General features: G+C 41.1%; 1 protein-coding gene across 1 annotated transcript in view; it reads left to right on the forward strand.

Annotated features, from left to right (window-relative positions):
* Positions 1 to 5682: 5682 nt before the first annotated feature.
* INO80C (INO80 complex subunit C) overlaps positions 5683 to 22582 on the forward strand; it is a 31913-nt gene continuing 15013 nt past the window's right edge. Inside the window, exon 1 of the mRNA XM_082293161.1 lies at positions 5683 to 6131. Coding sequence (XP_082149287.1) covers positions 6000 to 6131 — 132 coding nt within the window. The 5' untranslated portion in view covers positions 5683 to 5999. The remainder of the gene's footprint in view (positions 6132 to 22582) is intronic.

Consider the following 22582-nt stretch of genomic DNA (forward strand, 5'->3'; position numbering starts at 1 on the left):
TTGGATTTCCCTTGCCTACACAGTATTTTGGCAAAACCTGCCAGGCACAGCATGAATAAAAATTTTGGTCAATAGTCCACACTTCAAGTAATAACACTGATAAGTGGCCAGTGTGCTACCAATATAACTTTACTTGACTTAGTAGCAAAACTTCAACTAAAGTACAACTAAACTGTAAACAGAACAGCACTTTGACTCTTATTGCTCATTTCTGATGTGTCAAATTTCTCACATTTTAAAATAAATTTTGAGAAGGAGAGGCTACTAGGAAAGTGACAAAAGGCATTTCTAAAGACCCTGCTTTTCTTTCTGTGTTACTAAGAATATAGAAATTACTTCAGGCAGATTGCATTGAATGTTAGATATTTGATGTGCACAGTAAAAAGGCCTTTAATATTACCAAAGTAGTCTCCTTAATCCACAGTTCAAATACCTATTTTAAAGGCATTTGGCATTATATTTAAACAAAGCTAGTGCAATGCCTGCAGCTGCAAATTGCAGGGAACAAATGCAAATCACAAGAGTTCACACTGCAGGCTCTGAAAAGTCATCAAAGCCTCCAAGTACTTTTAAAGAATAAGGTACAAAACACCACCAAGACCCCACAAGCTACCCTGCAGGAATCCATTGCTTTCTACCTGATACAGCACTGAATATAAGAACTTCAATCCTTCCCTTTTCCAGAGCCTCTATGAAAATTCAAATGACACCCAGTAGACATATACACAACCAAAAGGGGAAAAAACAGTTGTTTTTGTTTTTAATACAACTTGAGTCTTTTTGAAGAGTTAAAACCTTACAAATTATAGCACAAATTGCACCTGTGCAACGCTGCTAAAAACGGCTAAATTAACAGAAAACTTGTCTGAGCGTGTTGGATACTGTTGCCAGGAAATTGTAATGGTACAAATCACTATGTAACCATCACTAGGAGCTATTTCCTAACTGGCACAGCTTCCTAACTTCATTTCAACCTACTGTCCAGTAAAAGGTTATCCCCACTTTGTACATACGAAAAAACAACCAACCAACAACAACAACAAAAACAAACAAACAAACAAAAAAAAACTAGACCAGGAGGAGGTTATGTAAGAATTCTAAACCCTTCATTTCAATTCAGTGATATAGAGAGGGATTATACATATTCTCTTGCACCATTTTAGCTACCTGATAATCTTACAAACTGCAGTACAGCCAATGAGTAAAGCCATAGACAATTTCATTTTTAATCCACCTGGTTTTTTGCAGTACAGAAGTAAGAATAGTAGGAATACTGAAAGCTAAACAGCCAGGCAGGATGTAAGTTGGGTACTGAGAGAGATTTAAGTTCAAAGCTTGAAATAGAATAAATACACAGTTACAGATACTAGCCTTTTCCTTTTGATGGAGCAGAAGAATACCCATGCATTTGGACTGAAAGCATCCAACACATTTGCTCCCAGGCAACCTGAATGTGTCAGTCAGAAGGCCTCCCACCACAAGCAGCAACTCCACTGGGCCAGCTCATCGGTAGGAAGAGAGCTGGCACAGCTTTCTACTTGCTGGGGAGCTGCGCTTGGGGCTGGGGCAGGGAGCAGCTCTGACTCACACAGCTCCTGGGGACCTTGCCCTCTCCACTCTGTTTATCCTAACTCATGCTAAAGATATTTCTGCTGGCTTTCCAAACATTTTTCTTCTCCCAGCACTTTCTTCCTTCATGAAAAAGAATTAAATCTTAAGTCGTGAGGCACCCGCCACCCTTCACACATCTCAAAAAGCTTCCCTGTACTTGGGAAGCTACACTTGGTCCCCTCTGCATGATGAGAAAACTATCATGGTCAATTTTCATCCAACCAAAGGGTAAGAAAACCCAAAACCCCAAACCAACAAAAAATCCAAAACCCCACCTCGCAAACCTGGGATAGGAGCCTGAGATGTTCTTTCCTAATTCAGAAGATTCCTGCATTTTGCCCCAAATATTACTAAAAAACATACCAGGGGCCTTTCCAGCTCCCTGAGACTATTATGAACAGGCATGTTGGTGACTATTCACATCAAAGAGCATGCAGAGTTGTTGCTGAGCTGTATTTAATTTTCTAATTAGCAAGGTAGCATATAAAAATACACCGGTAAGGGAAAGGCATTCAACTCAAGTCAGGTTCAAAAGTAACAGCAGGAACAGCCTTATTGCACCAAGCCAGGTTAGCAATTGCAATTTGCACTTCTTCAAATGAGCCCTCATCTGTATCACAAAGCGACTGCTTATTTAAGTGTGTAGCAGGAACCCAGCAAGATACATATGGCACTTATTCAGCAGGAAAACACCTCTTCACTTTCAGCAGGGGTGGTTGCACACAGCCACTCAAGGAGCAAGGAGAAGGCACCATGCAACTCCACAGCCCTTCTCTCATCCCTAATTCTATTACTCATCCCCACAGGCACTGTCAGTGTTTACACTGTCATTGTCCCTATTTCTGTGTGAGTTATGGGTCTTCCAGGATTGTAAGTGAGGTGGATTGAGAACTGGCTGAACAGCAGATCCCAGAGGGTCACAAGCAGTGGCACAGGGTCCAACTGGTCATTAGTGGAGTCCCACAAGGTTCAATACTGGGCCCAACACTGTTTAATTTATTCATCAATGACTTGGATGAAGGGGCAGAGGCCTCCTCAGCAAGTTCACTGATGACAGAAAGCTGTGAGGAGTGGCCAATACCCCAGAGGGCTGTGCAGCCCTTCAGAAGGACCTCGACAGGTTGCAGAGATGGGCAGAGAAGAACCTTCTGAAATTCAACAAAAGCAACTGCAGGGTCCTGCACCCGGGGAGGAATAACCCCAGGCACCAGTACAGGCTGGGAGCTGACCTACTGGAAAACAGCTCTGTGGAGAAGGACCTGGGGGTCCTGGTGGACAAGCTGACCATGAGCAAGTTCTCCATAAGCCATGACCAAGAAGGCCAGTAAGATCCTGAGCTGCATTAGGAACGTGAGTAGGTCAAGAGAGGGAATCCTGCCCCTCTACTCAGCCCTACTGAGGCTGCATCTGAAGTGCTGTGTTCAGTTCTGGGCTCCTCAGGACAAGAGAAACCTGGAGCTTCTGGAGCAGGTCCAGGAGATGGCGACAGATTAAGGGGTTGCAACATCTCTTATGAGGAAAGGCTCAGGGAACTTGGCCTGTCCAGCCTTGAGAAGAGACAACTGAGAGGGGTCTTCATCAATGTCTGTAAGTATTTGAACAGAGGGTGCCAAGAGGGTGGATCCAGGCTCTGCTCAGTGGTGTTGAGCAATGGGACAAGAGGCAACAGGCAGAAACTGATGCACAGGAAGTTCCACCTGGATGTGAGGAAAAACTTCTTCACTGTGCAGGTGACCGAGCACTGGAACAGGTTTCCCAGAGAGGTTGTGGAGTCTCCCTCACCAGAGATACCCAAGAACTGTCTGGACACAATCCTGTGCCATGTTTCTGGGATGACCCTGCTTGAGCAGGGAGGTTGGACCAGATGACCCACTGTGGTCCCTTCAACCTGACCCATTCTGGGATTCTGTAGTGCATTTGGTACTGTGTAAAATTCCATTGTACTTAATATTGCTGCAATACACATGGGCCTTGTGATTTTTTAGTAAACCAATTGATAAAAATGGGTACAGATAAGAAAATACCTGGCTAAGCACTATTTAAAAACTTTCACTGATGCAGCATGTTAATTCTCTGCATGATTCACTTGCATTAAAGATGCTCCTCTCAGTAAAAACATCCCTGTGATAAGGTATGCTTCCTATTTAATTGGGCATGCCTGGGAGCTGAGCACGCAGCATGTGCATGGGAAAGGGATGGGACCCAGCCCTGGGAACAAGAAAAGGCTGACTAAGACAAGATCAACATTTTGAGCTCACAACAAAGCAAATCTGGCTTTATCAAGGGACACAGCTCCCCTTTGATTCCCAGTGCCCCTGCTAATTCCACTCAGGCCACCATTTTGAGCATGCAAGGGGAGGCTGTCAATTGAAGCGAGAAGAAACATGAACTGCAGAGCACACACAAGCCTGAAACACTCACTAAGGGCAAATGCAATCCAGTTTACCAGTTGGCTTTGTGGTGCTGCTGGCAGCCTGCGTGCTCAGACAGAAAGACAGCAAGTACAGTTGGGAAGGAAAATATGGGACTTGGATGTTTGTACAAGGCCCTGCTTATGCCCCTGGAAAGCAAATCTTGTCCTGCTTTTCTACTACATACACAGGTGCCTGGAACACAGCCTGGAAGTCCAGGCTTTTGTCTTCAACTCTCTTTCAGGCCACCTTCAAAGTTTTTGTTTTACACAGCACAGCCTGGCACCCCTACTGTGCCCAAGTTCAGTCCTCATTACAGCACCGTCTATAAACGTGACCTAATTTTTATGCCTGAATATCAACTTCTTGGACCTCTGCCTCTCCGCAAGGCATGTGCTGGGACAGGATCTCATGCAGCTGCAGCTGGAAACCTAGGAGACTGGCATTGCATAGAAATAGCTCAAACAAGCATGGCAGTAAGTTGCCTAGCATGTTGAATGCAGGTGAACACAAGCATAAAGCTCAGAACTTTTCTCAGTCATCGAGCAGCTTAAGAACTGTGCAACACCACATCCAGTTCTCTAGGGCATGGTGTGGAACAGCACAGACAGTAAGAGGACTGTGGAAACTCTTTAGACCACAGTCCAAATCCATCAAATCTATTCTGGTACGTTTCTTCAGTGTAAAACTGCTCCAGATTCCAAGAAGAGGAAAAATCACTAGACCAGGCCACTAGCCAGGCCAAAACATTGTGGAAGCAACCAAATCTTTAGCAGTATGAATTACCCAGACAGGCAATCAGTATCAGCTAGCTGGAGTTATAATCTGAAATTTTTAATGTTAACTGTAATAACTTGCAACTTGCATATTGAAAGATTATACAGTTAGAATCACAGGCTTGTCAAGGTTGGAAGAGATCTTTAATATCATTAAGTCCCACCATTAACCAGGCACTATTCCTGTGACCCCTAAACCACATCACCTAGCACATGATTCAAGCACCTCTTAAACACCTCCACAGATGGTGACTCCACCACCTCCCTGGGGAGCCTATTCCAATGCCTGACCATCCAAACAGCGAAATTTTTTTTTTTTCTAATATCTAATCTGAATCGCCCCTGTCTCATCTTAAGGCCACTTCCTCTGGTCCTCTCACTGCAGTCACAGTGGAAGAGATGGGCCCCATCTCACTGCAGCCTCCTTCCAGGGAGTTGCTGCAGCTCAGCATGGCCGGTCACACTGAGAGCTGGTTCGGCTTGTCAGAGCTCACCACCTGAGAGCTGAAGTGAGCAATTAAACCCCTCTGCGTATTTTATTGAGACAACTGGAAAAAAACTGACACATTTGAGACCTGCAGACCATTCTCATCGTATGAGGGCCTTTCACATAAACTTTATCACCCCTTGGGCAGGCTTAAGACAGCAACTGCCGGCAAGCACAGCGCAGTGTTTACACGGAGCACACAGCGCTCCAGGGCTAGCACCACGCACGGACAGGGCCCCATGTCCCAGACTACACCCTGTGTTGAGGTGCTCCCGCACAGCTCCTTACTGCTCACCTCCCAAACGACTGCAAAGGCCTCTGTGCTATGGCTCAGACCCAGCGCCTTTTCCAGTCCCGCTCACCCTCTACGGTGAGAAACCCCACACCTCGACACATTTTGCCACCTCCGACGCACAGCGGCTACCCGGGGCCGAGTCTGCCACCGCAGCCAGGTCTCTGAGAAGGGGCCCGCGACACCGCAGAGCAACGAGGAGGCGGCAGAGCGGCTCCCTACGAGACTCGCCGCAGACGCGGTTGCTCCGAGCTCGAAGCCTCACAAGCACCACCCAAGCCCGGCTCGCCCTCAGCGGCCCCGGCCAGGCCCGGCCGGGAGTAGCGGGGCCGCGCCGGCAGCATTGCGCATGCGCGGCCGCAGCGCCGCCACTGCGGCCGCGGAGGGGGAGCGCTGCGGGCCCGGGCGCGGAGCGGGGCGGCATGGCCAGCCTGGTCCCCGCCGCCTCCTCTCCCGCCGGCGCCGCGTCCCGCAGCAAGAAGCGCCCGGCGAGCCCGGGCACCGGCGGCGGTCCGACCAAGAAAAAGAAGGCGACGGCGCCTGGCGGTTCGCAGGTAATGGTGAGAGGGGGTCGGGCAGCCCGCATGCGCGGTAGTGACCTGCTTTTCCCCGCCCCTTCCCGCCGTGCTGGGAGCGTGTCCCGCACTCCCTCCTGCCGGGACTGTCCCGGCTCCCGGGACCCACGGGTATCCCGGGACACGCCGCTGCCGCCCCACGCCCCCCCCTTGCCTCCTTCTCTCCCGTCCTGCCCATGGCCGCGCTGGAAGCTGCCGAGCCCGCTGCGGTGTCCCTCGGGCCGGCGGGGCCCTTCAGGCCTCGGGACTGTCGGGCCTTCCTTCATCCCGCTGTAGCGTGGAGTTTGTGTCCCCTCCCCTCCATGTGCTCAGCTGGACCGGTGGTGTCGTTCTTCCCGCTTCCCCGGCCGGGTGTGCGGCCGGATGAGGCAAAGCTTAACCAGGATGCCGTGGAAGCTGCGTCTGTGACCACCGAGATACCGTGTGTGGTGACACTTCCTGACCGAGCCGCCCCACAGTTCACTGTTCCTTGCGCTCGCCTCCAGCAGCAGCTCTGTACGCGAGGTTGTGCCGCGCCTGAGCTCCGTGCGTACCCCCACAGGCACAAACCTCTGATCCTGCGTGATGCCGACTTCAGTGTGAGGCAGCTGAGCTGTCGCGGAGGAGGCGCTGATGCTGGACAGAGCACAATTCAACAGCTGCTAGATCTGCTGTGTGCAGAGCACATGGCCTTCTCTCAGCTGGACTAAGTGCATAGAAGACTTACATATGAAATGAAGATGTAGCCTCAGAGCCTGAGTTTTGGGGAACAGGGTCAATCAGGGAGACAGAAGGGCTATGAATGCGAGTTAGTCCTAAACTCCAACCCTCAATCCCAGCAGGTTGTGCAGCCTCAATTTCTGCATTGTGTGGCACCAGCACCCATCCTCAGTTGATGTCATCTGCCTCCTGATGATGATGTGTACATCACACCACTGTGCAAATAAACAATCACTCAAAGCATTCTGTTTCTCATCAGCCTCTTGAGGATGAGGTAGCATCTCATGCTCCAAAATTAAGTCCTGGAAGATGTTCAGAGTCAGCGTGTACCTGAGATCTGTATAGACTTTAGATGCTGTTATGTCGTAGATTACTTCTTATAGGAAGATTTTGGTAGCTACAGTGGTGAAAAGAGGGTTGGAAAAAATGGCTGTCTTTGCCCTCTAAAAATGATTCTTCTGAGTAATACTTCATGAACTATAACAGTAGCATAGCTACAAATGCCCTACTGCCGGTAAGGTTGCTTATTTTCACATGAGCTATCAGATCAGGGGATTATTTATGCATTTTTCAGCAGATCTTCTCTCCAGGCAAATAAAAGCCACTGTGCACACACGAGAGCACAGACACAAACTCTTCCTCATTTGAATGATGCTCTTGACACAAACTCTTCCTCATTTGAATGATGCTCTTGTTTTCACCCCATGGTGGTTACATGGTTTCTTTCCTGGTGGGCTTATCCCTAGGACAGGGAGTACACAGCTTAGTGCCCAATGTTGCTAACAAACTGCACCGCAACTGTGAAAAATTACTGCCTGACATGATCATGTTTGACAGCTTTCTCAAGGTGTGATAATGATCTGGATTTTCCAGCGTGGAGCAGTCTGCTCTGTGCATGTGCGTGTGTGTGTGTGTGTATGCAGATATAAAGCATTATATATTGATATATAACTTAAATGTGTATAAAATAATTTATATTTTAAAAACTTCCCCACACCCTTCAGCCTCTAAAACTGTTTTCCGAAGTTCACACCAAACTTAAGCTTGTGGGCAGCTTCCAGTGTTATGAGGCAATCCATGATTTCTTACTCAAACTGTGTTTCAATAGTGTGTGATAAACAGTTTTTGTAATTCTTCTCACAAGTGATTTCAGTGGAGAAAGAAGTAATTTCTCAACACTACGTCCAAGTCATTGTGCACATTCATTGACTTCAGCAGTGCAGATCAATCCCACAAGGGAAAGAAAAAAATGAGTCTCAGAAAATGTGTAATCTCAGGAATGGGTCAAGAAACAGCTCATTCTAGCTATCTCATTCAATGTTGCTGAGCAGCTCTGGAGCAAGGCAGTTCAAACAAATGAAATGAAGGCTTTGCATGTTTTGAGTTAAAAATGTTGATCATGCCATAGCTCAGCAAAATATATCGTGCCATAGCTCAGCATTAAATGGTTTCTAAACTGACGCTATTTCTTTGGTTAAGTAGCAAACTGCAGGTAAGAAAATCCCTACTGGGAGGTTTAAAACTACCTGCAGGAGTCAGCTTGGGATCTGGGGACCCTGCCTGTTGTATTAACTAGTAACTTCTGCTGAGAACCTTGTGCTAGCCTACATGAAAATACACTTCACATTGTGCCAACTGTGAACATCTCCACATCTCTGATTCCATCTTTGTGAAATTAAACAAAAAGGGATTTTTGTTAGTTCTGCAAAGTGTATACTTAGTTTTTCTCTCATATGCTCTATGTCAGAAGCAGCTGTCACAATGCTCACCCTGAAAGACATGCTGGTCTGGTAAAACTGTAAATTTCAAAAATGGGTTCATTTTTTATATAACAAATTTGGTTAAGCGTAGCAAGGTAATCAACTAGTTTGAGTAACTGTGTATATCCTACAGGAAGGCAGAATTATCACAGAGCATACAGATTTTTATAAACCCCGTTTTGATTTTGTTTCTCCAATATGTGAATTGCCACTTTCTCTAAAATACACCTTAGGAACATTACCAAAAAACATTCTTCATTTTTTTTTAGAGCATGGTGCTAATAACACCAAGGTCACAGGTTCAATCTCCATGTGGGCCATTCACTTGAGATCTGGAATTGATGATCCTTGTCTGTCCCTTCCAACCCAGAACATTCTGTGTGATTTGTGTGAGCTACCAACCCAAAGGTATTGAGTCATGTTTGTTTTGGAAGCACATTGCTCATAGGGCTTGTCAGCCATGTCTATAGAAGGAGACACATGCTTTTTGGACATAATGCCTGTATTTACCAAATGTAGTATTAAAAGTGACTTTACAGGAAAGCGTGATTGCAGATTGATTACTTCACTTCCACTAACATTACACAATTATTCCTCCCATGCTGTTGTGCCATTGAAAAATGCCTCAGCCTTTGTGGCAGCCATGTTGAGGATTATTATGTATATTAAATGGTAACATTACTGTGTCAAAACCAATGCTGTGTAGTGATTTACACAGCACCGTTCCCTCAGATGTCCCTGCCCAGTGGTTCCCAGGAGCTGCTGTGCTGATTCAGCTCCATCGCTGGCTGTTGTTCAGACTTGTTTCCAGGTCTCATGTCTCATTAATTACTATCACTTAACCTGGGATAGAATCTTTGATACTGATCTTAAAATGCCACCAGTTGCTCTACCTAAATGTTCACACCATTATTTTTATAAATTATACCTCAACGGGAAGCTTTCAAAAGAGTATATTTTAGATCAGGGTGTAAGTAATGAAGTAAAACGCTTTTCCATGGCAGCTAACAAGCTTTAAAGATAAAATTTGCAGTAAGATAGGAGAATGTTTTGGGGAAAAAAGTCTCTGATTTTGTCGTAGGACAGTTAAAGAGAGAAAATATGCTAAATATTATGGTAAATCTAAATTTGCTTGCATTGTTTGTGAAATAATTTCAGACTTAACCTGGTGAAGTATTTATATTGATTTTATCTATAATTATTATTATTGCAGCAGTACTACTGGTATGTCGACTTAATGCTTTCTGTATTTCTCATTCTATGCTTAAAAGCAAAAACTATACAACATTAAAAAATAGAATGGTTTAAAGTTACCATTGCCTTAAACTCCTCTAATGCACAACATGAAAATAAATGGAATGACTCTGATACAGTTAGAGCTCCATTTTTATTTTAGATGTATCTATATTATGATGTTTTTATATCATAAACTGAAGATCATCAGATTTCACAGTTCTGATAGGCAGCTGTAAGTTCAACAGGTGGACCTAAATATATACATATTAACATGGTTACTGTTATGTACTCAAAAGCTGGCCACTAAAGGCAGGAAGCTTATACTAGTACATAAACAGCACAGAATCTGACCCTAAACATCGGTAAATGTAATCAATTCTTTTTTTACGCTATTTTACCAAGCCTAGCACTCATAGTAGGAAACCATCAAATCAATTTAAAAATAACTTTGTTTTAAAGAGCCCATTTGATCTGCCTGTAATTTCTTGAAAATCAAGGTTAGGGTGGCTGAGTTTAACTACAGAATCAGCAAGCCCCACTACAGCTGCTGAGCTGAGCTGCTGCTGTCATCATGTTCTGGGTCAACATCTTAGAGGACCTCCTCCAGCGTGGCGCAGTGTAACAACTTTCTGAGCTGAATTAAAAATTACCTACTTACCACTTCAGACCATGTTTACTCCAATCAGTATAAAACCAAACTTATTCTAATTATTTTAATACTATTCTGTATTAGACTTTCTGCTACAGAAAGGCATGATTCTCCTTTGTAGTTAGAAATTTAAAAAACAAGTAGCATTTCTCACCAATCCACCTGCCCTGCAAGACAGAAGGAACCTGACACACCAGGATAGGAAGGCGATATAAGTACATATCTGTTTGCCAGATTATTAAAAAGCTATCATGTCATTATGCTCTAGACTACACTTTTTGTCTTAAAACTTCTCTCATCCTGTAAGATTATGACAGTAACTGAGAACATATGAATTTAACCAGTGAAGCAGTTCCAGTCTGAAACTACTGCTTGCCTGGAACGGTATCTTTAAAAGATACAGTGTGTTCCCACAGGATGTTAATTCAAACCTAATTAACTTGATTTAAATGACACTTCATTGGATAAAATATAGATACCATGATACATTGCAGGTGATTGCTGGTTACTGATAAAAACTGCTAAGGTGAGCTCTTTGAGTTCAGCCACTTGCACAATTATACCAAACCCTACCCAAGAGTTTTGGCTCTTACAAAACCAGCAGCCAGTTCAAAACAGATTGTCATGTCTTAACAAGAGTTTTAGCAGGTAGCATTTCAATTGGCAGCACTGTGCCACACATATTCACATACTCTGGCATCACAGTGCATGTCACCAGACCACAGAGCACTGAAAATCCTCCAGACCTGCAGTTCTCTGAATTAAGCTCTCAGAGGGTCACTGCTTACGTCTCCTAATCCTTTCAGACTCTGCACCACAAAGATACTTTCTGCAACAAAGCTGATAGTGAATAGCTGGAATACACTTCCCAAAATACATCTTGTTTTCAGGCAGTCATCTAAGGAGAATTGGGATTATCCTGAAGCACCAGTTTTTGTCACTTGCACATTTGAAGTTAAATCTGTTAAAGAACCAGAATCCCTCCAGTCCCTGATGGGGAAAAATGGTAATTAAAAGACAATAAGCAGATTTTCTACAGAAATATGGCAAAATTTATGTGTGTTTTAAGCTTAGCTTTATTTTAAAAAGGGAATTGCTTTTATAAAGCAATCTAGGTTAAAATGGAAACTGTCAAAACAGAGCTAAGAATTAACTTTCCTTGACATTTATCACATTTTGAAGGCTTCAGATGATCTGTAATCGTAAAAGTATGTGAATTTCTAAAGCAGACTATGCCAATCTTAGAGAATTACCTACCTCCCCCAACCAAATGGGAATAGATTTTAGATTTATAGTAAACACAGATGTGTTATGTTGAAGAAAGGCAAAAGCATATGTCTGTTGGCTTTTACTATGGGCATTAGTATGCTGGTGTCATGGGGGTTTTACCCTTCTCCACTTATGCTAGCAGACAATTTTAATCTTTCCTTTAGCTAACAGAAAATGGAGTCTTACTGTGATCACACCTAATTTCAGGATTCATAATAAATATGCAGGAAATTTAGGAGATTTAATAAAGGTGGTTTGCCACTTCTATCATAAGGAGATAAAATAGGAAGGGTTATTTTTTTGAAAGAGAAAGAGCAATCTAAAACACCTCATACATGTACTTTAGCATGACATTTTTTCTGAGAGGTAGTACTCCTAAAAGGTGATCTCAGAATCCAGTTAGTGCTGTAAAAGATTCAAAAGAAAATTTCCAATAACTTGACTGTCTAGATATTGCAGATTTGAAGAGTTGTCAGACTGTTTTTCACATTTTTCTAAAGTGCAATAATTGTATTTGGTAGAAAGTTCAATTCTTGCTGTAGCAAGGCATTGATAGTTATATCAATTATATATTATATCCATTTATAGCACTGTGTTCATTTTGGATTAGAAAGGCTAATAGAAATATTAATTTTTTAGCCAGGAAGGGTTGTGAACATATTTTTCAAACATTCCAAGAAAACAGAATGGAGAGATTGGCTGTTTATTTAAGCCTGCAGAAAGCCGTAAAAGCTGTGACGCTCCGTGTTACAAAGTATGCCAGGACCTGACACAAGAATCCGTGAGCAGCGTGTCTTGCCTCATTGCAAAGCACACCTGCAACTTTAAGAGGCTCAATTAGGCAAATGTATTAGTTTCTCATTATCAGAGTCTCAGTCTCCTCCTACCTTCTTCTCTCTTATCTGCCTCCACAAGTCTCAGCTGCATGCTCCTGCTGCCTGCATCATGCCAGCTTTGGCTCTCCCGAGACCTGTTCCCACTGATAGATGTCAGCAGTCAGGACTTGCCAAACTTCCCTCTCCTGGAAGCTGCATTGACTCCTGCTGCTCTGGTGAGCTGGACTGATTCACAGCAAAGTCTAACAGCTGTGGGGTGTAGCACAAGGAAGAGGCACTATCATGTGGCAAGAAAAACCACTTTTCCACTACAAGCAACCTATTTCATGAGCTTACATACACTTAATTCCAGATTTCATTAGTTGACTGTAACAGAATAAATGAAGTGCTCGATCCAGTGTTCCTGCCTGCAGGAAGGCCTGGAAAGTAACAGCTTCTGCCATCATATTGCTTTTCTGTCAATGTCTAAGTCCCTTAGCTGATTCTACTAACTCTGAGATGCCACCAAAATAAGCTATCAAGAAATATGGACTAGTCCTAAATATACTTCTCCCTGAAGATTTAGGCATCTCCTACTTGGGATTCAGAACCATGAACATCTGCCTTTTTGAAAACAGATATTAAATCCTTTTATTCAGAAGTAGAAGCACACTTACACACTTATGCACTTGCTTTTTTATATCATCTGTCCTTAAAATTGCTTAATCTGTCCTGCACTTGTAGTCACCTGTTCCTGCCACTGTCTGAGGGGATTCAAACCCTCTTTTTCTCAAGCACACCCTAACCACTGGGCTAAAAGCAAGTCTGGTATGGTATAGGGAGTGTGGAAAGGTGTTCTCCTCTACAGCCAAGGATGGAGGTTTTCTCTCTGTTCCAAAGAGAAGAAATCCATAGTTTGGTAATGAACATGGTTATCAGAATGGTCTGCTTATGTATTTTGGGTATTTATTTCTGTTACATGTTTTGTCTTATGATAATTTTAATACACAGTTGTGCAAACAGGGATCAGAAATAATTTCCTTTCTAAACTCTAGACAAAAAGTGAAATAGTCATGCCACTTAATAACGTGTTTATGTTATAGTAAAAATGCAATACTGTTAATTCAAGAAACAAATTTGAAATGGATAGAAGGAAACTCTTTTGTGAGTAGTACATACTTATACTGTAGCAGAGCCCATCGTTTTGGGAGGGGTGAATATCTGTGGCTACATGTCTTGTAATTGTCCTGCCCAAGGATGTAACTACTGACTGACTCAGGAAGAAAAACTGTCCTTGCTGATTAAAAGACCCTGCTGTGGATAAGGAGTGTTTTTGAGAATTAAAAGAGAAAAATCCTTCTATAAAGCATTGCAGACTATTGCTGGGATTTACCACATGAAAAGAGACTTTTAGTACTATATCTGCCTTTTTTCATTTATTAAACAGAGAAATATGATTTGATCATATGTCCTTAATTTTCAGTAAACACAAAATTCCATGTTTCTGTGTACAACCTACCTAATATGTGTACTACATAAAATCTGATGTAATTAAAAAAGATAGCTCATTTTGCAAACATCCACAGGCCTAGAGGTGAAACCTTCTACAAAGTGTTAACCAACTTAAATGTTTGACTTTTCTGCCCTCGGAGTGTTGACATGCATGTAGCTTTACTTACCCTGGTGTTCATAAGGATGCAGTGTGCTTATCATGACAGCCTTATTTATTGCTTCCTCAGATTTATGCCTTTCTGAGGTAATGAAAGAACAAGAAGAAGGGCAGGAAAGGCTGAGACACCTATGATAGTTTCTGCATAAATTAGACAAGGTTGACAGGTATGGCTAGTGTCACTTAAGTGGTACAGCTGGAAAACTCAAATCAAATGTCAGGTATTTAAGTCTTTTTCCATATTTGAAAGTGAAACAGCAACTTCTCAAGCTAAATATAGAAGTACTGCTTAGAGTTTGGGTAGATATGTATCAAGTAGATCATATCTGAAGAAAAGGTTATTGGCATCTCAGGCGTATAGGGGATGTTCATCAAGCAAAGGAGAATGCGTTGTGAAAACACTCATCATTTAGGATAAAGGAGGAGGGAGTTAAAACCCTCTAGGAAACTGTTTGAAAGTTATGTGCCATAAAAAGTCTTTCTGTTGAGTCTGTGGTGTATTGGCATGCAGTCCATCCAGAAGCTTGTCTTAATTTTCCAGATAAACAGGTACATTTAATAAAAGATGACTCCTCTGTCTAAAAACTTTGTTACATTTATGCCCTGAAACCATCAGGACTACAGCAAAATACTGCTGAATTGGAACATGCAGAAATTAGGGCAGTAATTAATGTGAGTTATATGACTGCTTATGACCAAAAGAGCTTTTTGTTAATAAAACCAGTATTTTCTATTTTGTAAGATACTGATTTCTAGCCAGGGAGACAAAGAGCTGCGCAGAGAGCTGTGCAATCTCTGCCCTTGGAAGTGTTTGGGGCCTGCAGGGGCAAAGCCCCAAGAATCTAGTCCAAGGTCAGTTTTGACCCTGCTTTGAGCAGGAGGTGAGCTGGTGGCCTCCTGAGACCCCTTCCAGCCTCAGTGATTGTGTTACTGTGTCAACTTTCAGATGTCTGAATTGTGTGACTAAGATGGGTGTGTCCCTTGAACAAACAGTCCTACACTAATGTTATGGGCAGGTTCAAATATGAAAATTACCATGAAAATCAATGACTACATTTAGACAGTCTTAGTTCTCCTTACACTGTAACAATGCTTATGTTTTAGTAGAACTGCTCTTCCCTTGAAAGGACAGGACAATGTTCTGAGCAAAATAAACTGTTGAAGTCAACAAACTGGAATAGCAGGCCATTTTTCCTTGATGCATGCACAGTGTGTTCAGGCTCCTGAAACCAAAGCAGTAATCTGGAAAGGCCTTTTTCTTTAAGTTGATTATCTTTATTTACGTAGTCTAGAACTAGAAGTGCTAGTTTGAGTCTCACATTAATGACCTTGAACTTTCTCAAGTCAGAAATTCCATTTTCACCTGAATTTTTGTTAAACCTATTTGTTGCAGCCAGATTTACCTTTTTTTTTTACAGCTATAGAATTGTCCTTTTTATCCTTGTCCTTTTTTATCTGTCCAAAAGGTATTTTTTTATTTGCTGAATAATTCATTGTGGGAACTGTCTTAAAATAGGATCCTGTTAAACCCACCACAAAGTATTAAAATACTATGTTTCTCTCTCACCTACAGTTGTGGATGTGATACCAAAACATCACTAATTCTAATGTAGTGGAAAAGTCAAGTCTTTTAATAGTTCTGTTCTATTTAGAATAAAAAAGGCAGTCGGGATAGAAGCATATTTGAACATGCTGAACTGTCTGGCGCTTTTCAGATCTTCTGCAGTTCCTCAACTTCAATATGTGGTATCAGGGTGAAGTGCCACAGAACTTGCATAGCTGAGTAAACAACCACCTACTTGTACAAATGTTTCTGCAGAAATATTTCAGAAATTTGCCTTGAAATTAGCTCTGCCATACAACTCTCTCTTCCCTTTTCCTCCTGAGCTGCCTCAAAATAGCCTACAAGAGATACTTGTATTACCTTATTTTCATCTAAATTAGAATCTGCCATATGTTTATTTTGGTTCAGTTGTCAGGCGTTTTGGTTCATTATCCAGTTAAATGTAGGTATCCATAGAATAATGCACCTACAATTTTGCTGAGTACGGGAGATTGGTGTGCTATTCAAAGCTGGAATGGTTGGTATTGAGTTTATTAGATAAAGGAAAGTGAATGCAGTATTCAGGGCATGTGCAACCAGATTTTTTTGGTCCCATAATATGAGACAAACAATAAAAATGACAGATTTAGTTTGAAGAATTTTAAAATCTAAGGTATAGTTTCTTCTCTTGTCTTCTTTAAAAGACCTTTGGAGCATCTGATAAAATTACTCCTCTCTGATACATTATGCCTTTGGTAACTTTTTGAAGGCTTGTAGAAAGACTGTTTTTATTCTCAGTTCCTGTAGAAGTGCAATGTTTCATAGATCAGTGTACCTAACCTTTGTCTTTCTGACCTGGTGTTTCAGTATGGCAGTCTTAAGTATCTGTACACAAATGGAAAAACTTTCTTCTAAGTAACTTTAGACTGCAATGCACCATGGCAAAAGTAGTGTGGTTAGCAGAAATGAAATAAAACTAGAATTTTTATCTACTTAAAGTGACAAGAAAAACAGAAGCAAGTGCTAAAAGTAAAGTTTCTTTTTCTGTATTGGTTTACCAGGTAGTCCATAACATTTTGACGGTACAATTTAGCTATTCTAATTCAAGTGTGTTTTTTCCTCAGCAAAATAGATAGGAGATCTGAAAGAAAGATACACCCTGTTTTCAGTTGAAACTAATTAATTGCCTTTCCTTGAAGAAATGTTGTTCTGTTTTTCTTTGTTACTCAAGTGTTATTTCCCATCAGAATGGATAATGTTTGACAGAATAAACTACAATCAGGAAACAGAGGATATTTTTTTTGGTTTTTTTAAAATTAAATTGCTCTCCCATCAGTCATAGGAGCCGATAACTTTTTACTTCCCTTATCCTTGATTCAGTCACGTGTAGATGAATGGACTTGGATCCTTCTCCTACCTTGGCTGAAGGCTCTTACTAGGCACAGGGATTCTGGTATGCTCCCTGAGTAGCATTACACAATGTTAACGGCACATGAGCATATTGTAATGCTCCACTCTTTTCTCCAGAAGTACTTTGACCTTAACTGTTCTGTATCAAATGATGTATTTTAAACTTTTAAGATGCAGTTTAGCCAAAGTCCTTGACTGAACTGAATTTTTCTGATAGAGGAAGGAACACACTGGCAGTTTTTTTATAAAAATTCAATTGTGATTTACTGTAGTCTTTTTTGCTAGTATGCTTCCATCCATTTTCAGTCTTAAAGCCCATCAATTTAGGAGACTTTTTTTTCCTCTAGAGGGATCAAAATATTCTGTTAGCTGAGCTCACTTTTACTCTTGATGAAAGTATGACCCAACACATGCTTTTGGGTTCTATCTATACTGAAAGTTTTAGGTCTAGGGCCACTTCAGCAATGCCATTCAGCTTATGCTTATGAATTTGTCCAAGTTACAATTTTCTTAATAAAGAAAACTGTCAAACTTTATAAACAAGGAGTAGTCCCAATCCACCAAATGAAATCTAAAAGTGAGAGCTCCCTTGCAATTATTTAAGCCAAAGGGAGCTTTGTGGCAAATGCAAATTAAACCAAGCTTTTCTGGGACAGTGTGAAGCTATTCACAGTTGCGTCCCAATTACATTTTATTTGAGGCTTTTCCCCACAGGAAATAGTAATTTTTTTTCCCTTTAAATATCTGTAAGTTATAAAACTTTGCCTATCACAGTACTTGAAAGTTCTTAAATGGGAAAACATGTTTGGCATCTGAAATCCCTTGAGAATAAATCCAAGCTTTTTACTGAGGCTTGTTCATGTTTTTCTGTGTTTTGACTGTTTAATAATTTTGAAGAGAAGAAAGTAAACTTGAGGTTTTTTTGTTTTGTTTTGTTTTGTTTTTGAAGTGAGCAGTACCATTATGAAAGGAGATCTTGTGTCACGAATTTGCTATGTCTTTTTCCCCTAGGTTTTTAGTGCTTGAGAGGTGGGGAAAGTAATTAAAATCTTATTCTCCCTTTGGTTGCATTTTTAATTTTGAATTCTAACCCACACACATCATAATAGAGCTTTGCATTAGGGTGTTTTATACCTCTATCAAAGTGACTAAAGTAATTAATATTTTATGCATTTTGGTAAGTATTTTGTCACTGGAACCACCAGTGCAGGTGAATGATAATGGTTTGAAGCTCAGGCACTGACAGGACCCTAAATGAGAATGTCGCCTTTTAATCAAGAGCACTTGGAGTCTATGGTATTGAAATGCCCTACAGAGAGCATAGGAAAGCCATCCATCACTTTGTGACAGTTCAATCTTTTAGTGCATGAGTAAAATTTTATTTAGCCTTTCTGAGGCAGTTGGAATGTGAGATGTTTAACTTGCCTCAGAACAGCAGAAGTTCGAAAGCATAATGTCCAGATTGCTATCAGGGCAGCTTGTGTGTCTTTGTGCATTACCTTTACTTATTTAAATTGCAATTGAACCGTTTTCCATGTCTTGCTTCAAACACCTTTCCCCATACTCTTATATAATCAACAGCAGAGATTATATCTAAGTTTTAGTCATATGTTTGGAGTTCATTTGCACAGTTGATTAACTCTTGATGCTCAGTGGAAATAACTAGCAAGTCAGAGGGAAAGAACCACTGCTTTAGGAAAGGCAGATTTTGTAAGTCTTGCACAGGTAAGCAGTCTGATACATGACTCAGAAATCCTCTGGGAAATGGTTAGAAGAAGTGCATTTAGTGATACATGTACTTGGAATTAGAAACTATTATTATAATAGTCCAACAATCTAATTTCAAGCTTTGTGTTGTTACGTTTGTTTTTAACAACCCTCTTTCAGCTTTCTTTATAAGTGAAAACAGCACTAGCATCTGAGGACAGTGTGATAATTTAAGCAAAAATATTTTTGTTGTCAGGCCTTTGGGATATTTACTTTTGATGTCAGTGGAAGCAGAAACCTATACCAGGACTCTTGTCTTTTAAGATGAGTTGACAATGATGAAACCCCCTGACTTAGATGGATTTACTCCCAATTTACACTGTATACATGAATGACTTGCCAACCCTAGTAGCTGTTTGAAATCAAGGGAAATTATCTGCACTATACTTAATAGCTAGTTTCAGCTGAATACTACTTGGGGTTTGGGGTTTTTTTTAAGTAAATTCAGTTTTTCAGTGCCCTGTGGAACAAAATTTGCTGTGAATATGCAAGATTAGGGTATGTTTTTTTTTTTTTCCCCTTCCTGGCATTTGAACATTTTCAAGCTGAACTATTTTTTGTCCTATGCCAAAATAAGGTAGGACCTTCTGTGAAGGGAGAATGTTATTAAAATACTAGCATTTACCAGAATGCTGAAAGAGAAAAGGCTGGGGAAATTGTACTGGGCTTCATTTTAGTAAGTGGAAAGGAAGAGGGGAAAAAGCTTTTCCTGCTGAATCCAAGAACTAGTAAAATGCAACCAGATGAGGAAGACATGTTTATACATCTTACTGAATAAGTCTTTCCAGCAAACCCTTCTGTCACAGACACGGATAGAGTTAATCTTGTTCCAGAGAGTGCTATTTCCTTCAGTCCTGCATTGTTACTGAGTCTTCAGTGAGTTTGCTTTCAGAAATATACTATGGTAATAATGTTGGCAATGAGAAATTTTTTAGCCATCATTTTTAACTTGAGCTTAAGCATGTCTAATTCTGACACCTTTCTCAGTGAATTATTCCCAGCAATGTAAAGAGCTGCATTTTTGTCTGCCACAGGGTACGTGTCCAAGTTTTAATGGCCCCTGTCATGTCATCATGCAAAGTTAAATGATTTAAATATTCAGAATGTGCAAGGGCCCAGGCCAGCCTTGTTATAGTGAGAGCTAATATATTAATCAAACAGCTTAATATATGTTCCAGTATGAGCAGTATTAGCTGGCACTGTGTTAAATAGCTGACATTCAGGATCTACTCCCAATTTTAAAAAGTCTGCTCATATCATCGCTGCTGTCAGCTAGAAACATTCGTGCTCTGTTTCCACATGGCATTCTCACTCACTGTAATTGTCTGCTAGTGAAAATACAGGTATTATCCATCGATTTTATAAATTACCATTTTCTTCCCTGGATGCATGCCACAGCTCTGTCAGGATATCACAGAATTTACACACAACTAAAAGCCAAGTAGGTTGCTACAAGTTGGATATTGCTGCTTTAGAAGTAACCGACTACAGGAATAATTGGACACGTGCCATTATTGAAGCTGATTTAAAGCAACATTGTAGTAGTATAGTGATTATGAAAATCAGCTACCAAAAGAAAGGAAAAGTAATTTAAACTATTTATTGAATTTCACATAGAGAGTTTGAAGACAAGTGGGTTCCTCGGTAAAGTGGGTGCTTGGGGCCAGACCCCTCTTATTACTTCTTCAATAGTGACATACAACACCCTCATCATTGCTGTTAGATAAAGCCAGCATTTCAGAAATACTGAATGCAGAAACCAAACCAAACCAAACCCCAACATGTGTAATCACCTTCATCTACAATTCCTGTACTCAATATATTGTTAAAACGAACAAATTAATGATTTGCGGAATCAATGTTTTCAGTACTGGTTTTGCATTCTTAAACTAGAAACTCCCTTTCCAGTTCTCATAGAATTTATTTACACATTTAAGTTTTGATTTACCAACATGCTATTCAGTTACCTTCTAGCTTTAAATTTTGTTTTTAGCACGTAAAACTGTAACACTTAGTGAAACTGGCTACTGATGGTTGTAAAATACCTTCAGTGATGTGCAAATCCATTTTTTTTCCTAAGCCATGACATGCATGGTATGTGGTGACAGGATGCCAGAAATGCACGTATTTACGTCTTTTACTTTATGTTTCATGTTTTCATGGGTTTTTTTAATACATTGTAAAATCCCATTAGTCTAAAATAATAATAAAAAAGTTATATAATATAACCTGAAAGTAAATAGAGAAGAAATTTTACTTCAGTATATATCAGTTATTCTGATATATACAGATGTTGAGCAGTTTTAATCCTTGCTGGGCGAAGAAAAAAAAAGGAAACTATGAGTGAAACAAGCACTTTCATAATAAGCTAATTTCACCTGGTATTTAGTGCCATCACAGACACCCATCCCAAACCCCACAATGCTGATTCCACCTAGAAATAGCCAAAACAAAGAAATCAGCTTCCATGGTCTACGAGTTTTGCTTGTCCTCTCTAAATAGAACCAGACAGATGGCGCAGTCTTTGGAAATCATGTGCAAACATCTGTGGTAGGGAATTTGGAACAAAATATATACAAAAAATTAATAGATGTACCAAAACCTAATATTGAAAGTAGTATGTGAATAGGCAGCCTCCCAGTCTGTTTTCTCCCAGTACAGACAGCATATACAGCAGGGTCCAAACTAGGCTCATTCCTGGGGTTTGGCTTTACTCTAAAGAAACCAGTGTTAAGGTAGCAAAGCTTAGCTCAGGTCTCTTCCTCAGACTTGGCTTCTCCTAAAACAAACTCCCAAGTGTTTGCTGCAGGTTTTCAGTCTCTCTCAAATTATTGCTGTCTACCAAGTCCTCTGCCATCTTCCTTCCTTGGGCGACTATCACCCAGTCCTAGGACATAACAGGGAGGGCAGAGTCCCACCCAGCAGGCATGCTCTGAATACTCGATAGATGGTTGTGTGAAAAGAAACGCAAAATAAGTTTATCCCTTCACTATTTCTCTTGTCTTTCCTAGGAGGGATAGAGGTTGCCAACCTGCCATACTGTGGTTGTAGTTAAAATTCAGCTAAAGCACATAAACACAACTTTACAGAGGGAAAAACATTGCACAAGTGCTCCTGTAGGAAGTATTTGACCTGCTGCCTATGACTTTTAATACGTGCCATTCCAGTCAAGGTTGCTCAGTGCCTGGGGGATACTGGGAGGAGGAGGAGAAGAACAGAGAGGGGTAAGATGAGAAGAAGTGGCAACATGGACTTCAGTGGAGATTAACAGGCACAGAAAGAGGTACTGGGAGAGGATGAACATAGTTACTGATGACTTAGCTGCAATCCTTACTGCAGTGATTTTACCCTTATTTGAGGTAAAACTAGCATAAGCATGTTCGGCTGTGCTGAAATCATACCTTCGTTTTCCCATCCAGGTGTACCCTGTAAATGTAAAGCCACTCCACAGTCTTTGTTTGCTCTAATCTTCCACAGACTATGGAGAAAAACATACTGCTTAGTGACTAATGTAGCACAAATTCCCTGTAGCCCTAGTTACATAAACCACCATTTAAAAGACACAATTTAGTTACAAAGTGCACGTTAAAAGCTGCTCTCTCCTTGAAGTGTA

The sequence above is a fragment of the Coloeus monedula genome (assembly GCF_965178545.1).
Source record: "Coloeus monedula genome assembly, chromosome: 1".
NCBI classification, from domain to species: Eukaryota; Metazoa; Chordata; class Aves; order Passeriformes; family Corvidae; genus Coloeus; species Coloeus monedula.